Genomic DNA, 9,135 nt, shown 5'->3' with positions numbered 1-9,135 from the left:
TCAAGAACCAAAGCCTCATTTATATAGTGTGGTGGATTAGGGTTACATCCATGTAAACCCTAATACCCATGTCTCTTCATTTCCATGAGATCCATGGGTTAAAGCTCCATGGAGTATCCATGGACTTTCCATGCAATCCTAGCCCATTCCAAATAAGCATTAGCCCACACTATATAAATATAGGTGCCCATATTTAATTAGTAATACTTTTGATCTCTAAATTAATCCTAGATTAATTATAGATCAATATTAATTAAATAATATGATCTTATATTAAGATATTAGAACTTATAATATATTAATAAATCATAACTTATACTATTCTCCAAAGATTATCCATAAATTGTTCGGGTGAAGTACAACCCAAATAGACCATGCCGGATCGGGTCAAGTACATACCATATATAGTTATGGACTTAGACACTATATCCAAAACTATCTCCAACTTATTTGAAGAATATATGAAGCTCTTTGATGAACTAGTGTCTACTATTCTCTCTGAAGCGAAAGCAACTGACAACAAAGTAGACAATCTGAAGAAGGTTATTGACGAAGCTGTTATAGTCATGGAAATCGAACCTTCAAGTTCAGGTGGACCTGAAGTATCTACCATCTCTCAAAAGCCAAGTGAATTTTCCCATTTTACTTTCCAGGGGGAGAATTTATCAACCTTCACACCCAATGAACATCCAATCGAGGGGGAGAATTCTGAGCCTGAAGCAGAAACTGTTTCATCATTCGAGGGAGAGAATGTTAATACAAATGATGAAGATGATGATACACAGTCAGAATTCGAAGAAGAAGTAAATGCTGAACTGAATCCCTCCTATGATCCAAATTACCCTCCCCATATCAAATGGATGAAAGATCATCCAAAAACCCAAATCATTGGTGAATCATCAGAAAGAGTTCTCACACGTTCTCAATTGAAAGCGAAACAAACTGTTTTATTTTCTCAAGTGGAATTTTGCATGTTTAATTTGTTTGTCTCTAAAGTTGAACCAAAGACTGTTAAAACTACACTCGATCACTCTGATTGGGTACAGGCAATGCAAGACGAACATAATGAATTTAAGAAAAACAAAGTATGGAGACTGATTCCAACACCAAAGGATGCATTTGTGGTTGGGTTAAAGTGGGTATTCAGAAACAAGATGGACAAAGAAGGGAACGTAATCCGAAACAAAGCTATACTGGTAGTCAAAGGTTATTACCAGGCTGAAGGAATTGACTACGAAGAGACTTTCGCACCTGTTGCTAGATTAGAATCTGTTCGCATTTTCTTCGCATATACAGCACACAAAAACTTTGAAGTTTTTCAAATGGATGTGAAGTGTGCATTCTTAAATGGCAAATTGGAAGAGACCGTTTATGTGGAACAACCGCCTGGGTTCATAAATGAAAAATATCCCAATCACTGTTACATTCTTGACAAAGCGGTTTACGGTTTAAAGCAAGCTCTAAGAGCCTGGTATGAAACTCTTACTCGTTTTCTTGAAATGTCCAAATTCAAGCAAGGTTCGGTCGACCCAACCTTCTTTCGCAAGAAAGAGTGTGACCACTTGATGACTGTACAAATTTATGTTGATGACATCATCTTCGGATCTACAAATCCCGGTCTAATAGCTGAGTTCTGAAAATTGATGGAAACTAAATTTGAGATGAGCTCAATGGGTCCAATTAACTTTTTTTTTGGATTAAACATTAGACAAGGACCGGAAGGAATTTTCATTAATTAGGAGGCGTACACGAAAACTCTGCTCGCTAAGTTTGGAATGATGGGAGAGTCAAAAGTGAAGGTTCCCATGGCATTTGGCACGAAGTTAACACCTTCTCTAGAAAAACCAGCTGCTGACATGACCCTCTATCGCTAAATGATAGGGTCTTTGATGTATTTAACAGCTAGTCGACCAGACATTATGTTTTCCGTTTGTTATTTTGCAAGGTTTCAAGCTAATCATCGCGAACCTCACATGATGGATGTAAAGAATATTTATCGATATCTGAAGCAAACCTCATCTCTTGGTTTATGGTACCCTGGGAAATCAGGATTCTTCGTAGAAGCATTTTCAGATGCTGATTTAGGGGGTTGCGGTTTAGATCAAAAAAGCACAACGAGGGTGTCAATTTCTCGATGGCAAGCTGGTGAGTTGGCAATCAAAGAAAACAAACATGTGTTTCGTTGTCAACAGCTGAGGCTGAATACATTGATGCAGCTTTGTGCACATCTCAATTCATTTGGATTCAAAGCCAACTCCGCGACTATTTCTTAAATATGAAAAGAATTCCACTCTATTGTGACTCCGAAAGTGCTATTCGCATATGTCACAACCCAGTGCAACACTCAAAAACAAAACACTTAGCACTGAGGTATCACTTTATCAAGGATCATGTGGAAGATGGCAACGTTGAGATTCATTTCGTAAGATCCGCTTATCAATTGACTAATATATTTACCAAGGCTCTACCTGAAGCAACATTTAATAGAATCCTTCAAGGGCTGGGAATGATGGAAGCTGATTCTGTACCGAATCCACCATCGCATTCATAGAACCGTCACTGCGAATCGATGCGAACGTTCGTAGGGTTTCACAGTCTACTGTTCATTAACATTCTGTTTTATCAATGCGAATCAATGTGAACGTTTACAGTAGTTCGCAGTGATCCGTTCATTCATGGTTTGGTATTTCGAATATCCTTTTGTATATTTTGTGTATCTTTACATATCTCTTTGTTTGATTCGCTTATCTTATCTTCGTTTTCAAAATTGTTCAGTACTGCAAATCGGTGCAAACGTTCGCAAGCTTTTGTAGTCAACAGTTTATTACTTGTCTTTTCACAGCGAATCAGTGCGAACGTTCGTAGCCTTTCACAGTCCACTATCACTATCGGTTTGTTCTTTCCCTTATTTTCATAAACCTTCAAAAACCAAAATTAAATTATTTTCTTTATTTTACTACTTTTCAAAAACAACAAAATCAAAAAAATACTTTTACCGGTTGTTCATTTTCCTTTGCACACCAAGATCATAAACGAAGACGTTCGCATTGCTATCTACTTGTGTGATGGGGAAGGTATAACTCCTTTTACTTATGAATTAACTAAGTTTCCCTAGAAGCATGTTGTTGTATGTTGACCTAAGCCTCAACGACTCGACTATGAAGCCTTAATGAATTTGATATCACCAATCAATTCTTCCCAATCAGGCTGGAAATTCACATCAGTCATGAGCTACCTTACTCTTCTCACATTGAGTTAAGTGTTATTTTCATGGTCATATTCACATTGCAAAGGTACTTTAACTTTCTTGTATCCATCTACTCTCTTCGCCATCTCTTTCGCATTCATCAATGTAACCCTTGAGACTCTCAGCAATTACCACTGAGGTTTATGGTTATGCAATTTTCTATGTTAATGATCTTAGTTTCGTTCTATCACGAACTGAGTGAAACCCAAACTTCAATACCCACAATGAATTGATGGTGAACAATCAAATGCTCTAGCTTTCACCCAACAATTAACGAAACCACTTTCGTGGGAAGTACCTTGAAATCTCTTTTTATTTTTGCGAGATCTTTATGAAATTGTCTATTACCAAGACATTTCTACCCAAAAGATTCAGTTTATTTTTTTTGTTATTTGAGATTTCAACATCATTCCAAGTCAATTACAATAAATTCCCAACCTGCTCGTTCAACTGACTACACTGGTCACACGAGTACCTTTTCCAACTTTTGTACTTATGTCAAGTTCGTAGTTTGGTCAATGGATAAACCACCTTTACCAGCCTTATAAAAAAGATGCATTTCAGTGTTTCTCATCAAACAGCTGATCGTATTGAACAGGAAACCGAACAGATACTTTTTAGTCTCTCTTGACTATGAAGGAAGAGATCTTTGCCTGGGATCAACAGTTTTATGTCATCTATATGGAATCACAACATCCCATAGATAATCCTTGTTTTATTTCTTTTTCTTTGACACGCATGCACGAAGATCCTTGTGATTTTCAAAAGTCTTGTTTGTGGTTGTATTTAACTTTCAGGTTCGCAGTGATATGCACTCAACGTAATTTCCTTACTCCAAAAGAAGATAGCCTGACGTGACCATTTTAAAAGGATCAAAATTCAAACAGTCGCGTGAAAAGTTGAACCGCCCGCTATTCATACGCCACGTGACGCATGCCTCTGACTTGTCATAGCTGTCAAATCGCGCTTTTTCAGGCAACAGTTCAATTCTCGATACTATCTCTCCGGATTTCTCTCACCAAATCAAATCGTATAAAGGGATTTTGACGGTTCATTATTTCCTTACCACTCTCAAAATTCTCTCAAAGATTTTTGGCGATTCAAAGGCTTTCTATTGTTCATCTTCTTCCTAGCTTCATCAATGGCGGCCTCCTCTAAAAATCAGTCTGTGCAAGATCAAATCGTGCATTCCACTCTTCTTACAATGAAGCAACATCATAATCTGATCATCGACTTGAACCCGGTTAAGTATAATGCTTTTCTCCTACCCTTGATCGAGTGTCTGAAGTACTCACCTCTTATCATTGCAATGAATCAAGTCGAGAATGTCCCTCTCTCGATTCTCTCCAAAGCTTATAACACTGCCAACTATGTTAAGGACGAGCAAAGGATTTATTTCGACATCCACAATCACACCACTTCAATCTCCAATTCTCATTTCTGCAATCTACTAGGGCTTCCACAATCTGAGAATCTGATCTATCCAGAAACCATCTCTAATCCAGCCATCTTGTAAATTTTCTATCAAATGGGATACAAGGAGCCACTTATAGCTGTATCCAAGTTCAAGAAACCTAATCTCCCACCAATTTGGAATGCTCTTTTCACCATTTTATTCAAATCCTTTTCTGAAAGGGTTACAGGCAGTGATTATGCAAGCAAACTCTTGATGGGGCTGATGTACAGACTCTACACTGGTGAAAACATTGACTACGGTTCTATTCTTTGGGCTCAATTCATCTAGAGCACACACTCTGTAACTCATCATTGTGATATCTCCTGTGTGAGATTTTGGACCGTGGTTGTCAACAGGGCTATTAAGCAGCTCAAGATTACGTGTGATGACTGATGCACTGATGGCTTTGATTGCGACTTTCCACACAACAAGGATTATCATGCCAGATAGGTCTAAATTTGATTTTATTGGTGCAATTCCAGAGGCAATGTTTCTTGATGTTCCTCCATCAAGTATGATTCTTGAAGGACATCGTACTCTCACTCCTTCATGACCTTATCCTCTCACTGACGAATTTCAAGCCATTCTGGCTGAGGCTGACAAACCCAAGAAAGGGGAAAAGGGTCTAAGAAACCTGCCAAGAATGATTCTGCAAAAAAAGGACCATCTACAGCTACGAAACCTCCATCTCAGAAGCGAAAGGATCCTACAACTTCTACTGATGCACCCAAGCGAAGGAAGTAACCTGCAAGAAGGCGAAAGTTTCCCACTCCAAGTCCTTCTTAGAGTGACGATGAAAACTCAGATTCTGAGACTGAGTCAGAGATTCGCATTGAGGAGGATCCCCCTGTTCGCAATGAGGATGCTGAACGTATTCGCACTGAAGAACAGGAACAAGTTCGCACTGAGCATGAGTTAACTCTACCAATTAATTATTTTGTTCCTTCTCCTCCTTCCTCACCAAAACAACTACTTCTGTACCAATAACCATTGCTCCGCTCCCAATTGTATCTTCCAAACCACCCACAACAATTTCAGTCTCCATACCCATTTTCACATATTCCACGATTCCACCCCAACCCTCTTCTACACCTGAATGTTCAGTCAACGTATCTGATACGGGGGCTAATAATTCATGTTTTTCAACCCATGTTACCCCACCCATCTATCCTATTTGTACTGGTGATCCAGAAATGCTTTTCGGAGATGATGACGATGAAGATTTAGAAGCTTTCTCTTTCAATCCTTTTCGAATAAGGGTTGATAATGATGATGATGTCTCTACTTCTAAAGTAGAGTTCAAATCTATTCATGAGAAGCTTGATCAGCTGCTTCTCGCATCCAGCACTTCTACTTCTGAAGCATATTCGAAAGATGTTGTTGAAGCTATCCTTGAGCGAGTTACAAAGGAGCATACTGCCAATTCCTCTTCTTTCTCTCAGACAGCATCTGACTCGGCTGTTGTTTGCAAGGAAACGACTAAAAAATTCGATAAACTAATTACTGATACAAGAGTATTCATGGATGAATACTAGGTAACCTACAACAACAAAACCTCCACAACAAACAAATCTATTCAAAATGTTGGTGCCATGTTCAAAGTAGAAAAGTCGAGGTTTGTTGAACTTCGTACTGAGTTCAAATCTGATCATGAAGCATTCCAAGCCTCTGTTGATGCGAAACTCACAAAGCTTCAAGCAGACTTGGTAATGGAGAGCAAGATCATGGATGCTCTCGCACTAAAAGAGGAAAAGTGTAAAGTGTTGGAAACCAAACTTCACTACACTCAAAGGCAGGTCGATGATTTGCTAGCAGAAAAAGCAGTCACGCGTAGTTGCATTTCTAATGTTAACGGACTGCTATCTGATATCATGAGACCCGTGATCCTATGATTTCTATTACTGTCCGAATGCATTTACTTGAAAAGCTGAGACCGGTGTTCGCGATGTTGCACCGTTTGGAGGGTGTTTCGATGCCGATGTTGTTTCTGAAACAAGGGGGAGAAGGGAGCTCAAAAGTTCATACACAGGATGTCATACCCAAAGTCTTAGTTAAACCTCCTATCATCAAGCAAGATCCAAAAGACAAGGATCCGTTATTCAGAAATGAACCCATCATTAATGACAGTGAAGACAAAGAGCCTGATGAAGTTGATCTTAAAAGGCGGAAGGCTCGCGAGGCAGAGATTGACGAACATGTTCGCATCGTCAGAGAGACAGAGGAAAAAGAAAGAGCTGAAAAGGAAGCTCAGGCCATTCTTCAGACTAAAATGTTTTTATTTCCAAAGTGGACCCTGAAGTGTATGCAGAATCAAGCTATGGATATGCCAAGTCAATATTAGATAGATCCCATTGCTTCCTTTGATGTTGAGAACTCATAGGATTCGCAATTTGACCTTCCCATCACTCCGAAGGCATTCAGGTTTCGTGCCTTCATAAAGGTTGCCAGTGTTCCTTTTTCGGATAGCATCAGTGATCAAATGATGTTTAACTTCTACTTGAAACATATGAAGCCTCAGTTCGAGACCTAGAGTGTGAGCAAAATTCTAGCTGTGAAGGTTATTGGGCCGATCGAGACTGAAAGCTTCCCTAATACGAAGTTTAAAGTTGCGAGAGGATCTGCACGTCAAGCCTGCGAATTTACTCTCATAGATTTGCCATGCTTGAACCCCAATGACTAGATGGTAATTTTCAACATTTTGCTGCGAGAGAAGGAGAAGTACGAACCGGTTTTTTCCCATCTTCAGATTATGATCAAGTCCTACATTCAGGAAGTTGGGACGATGGATGTCGAAATTGTTGCGGCTCTAAGACAAAAACCAAGTGTTGATCCAAAAGAAGCTCCGAAAGACTTCCAGAAGCTCAAGCCCAGAAAGATTTACAAGGAAGGATGGTTTGTAGTTTACACTGTGATAGATCGTCCAAGTGCAGATCGACACAAGTTATACTTTCATCTTGAATACAATCACCTGTTTGCTACTTACTTTTTTGGAGTTCATTCTGGAACTTGTTGCGAAGTATAAGGGCAACAACAACGATGATGTGAAGTGCTTCACTGATGTAATCACTTGGTATATTCATGTTCGCAAGTTGCTCTTGAGTTTTATTCCTAAAGTCTATGAAGTGCAGAAGAGAATCTTGAATTAACATGGCCATGGTTTCACTTAACGCAAAGGGGGAGATTGTTGAAGATATTGTGTTGCGTTATTAGGCCAATGTTATTTAGTATATTTTGTATTCATGGTTTGGGCCTGTCCGACCGTGTTTGTCTTCCTAGGGTTTAGTATATAAGGTGCATGCATGCATCCTTATCATTAACGCTTTCTTAATTATCTCATTTATTGTTCTGTAAACCCTAGCGCACCTCTATAGAGGAAGTTCTTAATCGAGCTCTTTTGAGGTGTGACTATATTTTAATCATTCGACATACAGATTGATTCATTGATTGTTCTTGTGTTTATTGTTATTATTTATTTACCTGTTAAAGATCTAATCGATCTAAAGAGTTTTTAACTCATCAGGTCAAGGACAAATCTGATGGAGTGTTGGGTAAAGTTGAAAAGGACAATGATTTGACTAGGTAGAGTGTGAATAGTGACATAAAGTTGAGGTGGGGATGGCTTGGTGTTCTAACTTTATGGAAAAAGTCAATAAATCTTTATGTGCACATAAAGTTGAGGTGGGGATGGCTTGGTCCTCGAAGCTTCGGGGGCTCTGCTCCGCCCTACCTCCCATCAGTGATCCTTAATGTAGTCGGCGCTATAGCCTGCTTTGGCCTGGCAGCTAACTGTAGACAGTTGGTCTTTACATGACCAACCTAATGAAAGTGAAAACAAATCCTCATATCTGGGGTAGGGACGGGCTGGCGACACTCTCGCACGTAGTGCCCCTCTTTGCCACATTTGTGGCATCCAGTACTCAATTAATATGCTCCGGTATGAACCTTCCCACACTTCTCACAAGTGCGGGCATGCTGCCCTCCCATCCTGGAATCAGCAGCCTTGAACCACTTCGGCGCTGGTTGCGCCTGCCTTGGGGCCTGTCTCAACTCTTGTAACTGTAACTCAATCTCCAGCTCATGCCGCCTCACGACCTCCTGAAGCTCCAACATGGTCTCACATCTCTGTGTCGCAACAAACTGTTTGATATCAGTCTAGAGCATGCTCAGATATTGATTCATCTGAGCCTGCTCCGAAGCAAACTCAAGGCAGAACATCGCCCTCTCAGTAAACAACCTAGTGATCTCCGTCACCGACTTTGTGCCCTGACGCATATCTAAGAATTCCTGTGCTAGTCTCTACCTCTCCACTCGTGGAACATATCGGGTACTGAACATGTCTCTGAACTGATCCCAAGAAATCGCAACTCACTGCTCCTGAATGTTTGATCCGGTAACCAATCCCCACCAATCCTTCTCTCCGGACCACAACAGG

The 9,135-nt window shown here is 39.9% G+C and overlaps 1 protein-coding gene across 1 annotated transcript; it reads left to right on the top strand.

Annotated features, from left to right (window-relative positions):
- The first annotated feature begins 461 nt into the window (after positions 1–461).
- Positions 462–2,273, top strand: LOC145064283 (uncharacterized). Its single transcript, XM_079011763.1, has 4 exons — positions 462–944; positions 1,047–1,271; positions 1,335–1,471; positions 1,946–2,273. Exons 1-4 carry the CDS (start codon positions 462–464, stop codon positions 2,271–2,273), a joined length of 1,173 nt encoding a protein of 390 aa, XP_078867889.1.
- Positions 2,274–9,135: the final 6,862 nt, after the last annotated feature.

This window comes from Lactuca serriola, chromosome 7, assembly GCF_051521515.1.
Source record: "Lactuca serriola cultivar US96UC23 chromosome 7, Lser_US96UC23_V15, whole genome shotgun sequence".
In the NCBI taxonomy this organism is placed as follows: domain Eukaryota; kingdom Viridiplantae; phylum Streptophyta; class Magnoliopsida; order Asterales; family Asteraceae; genus Lactuca; species Lactuca serriola.
Note: the sequence above shows the minus strand (reverse complement) of the source record. Positions and strands in the feature narration are given on the sequence as shown.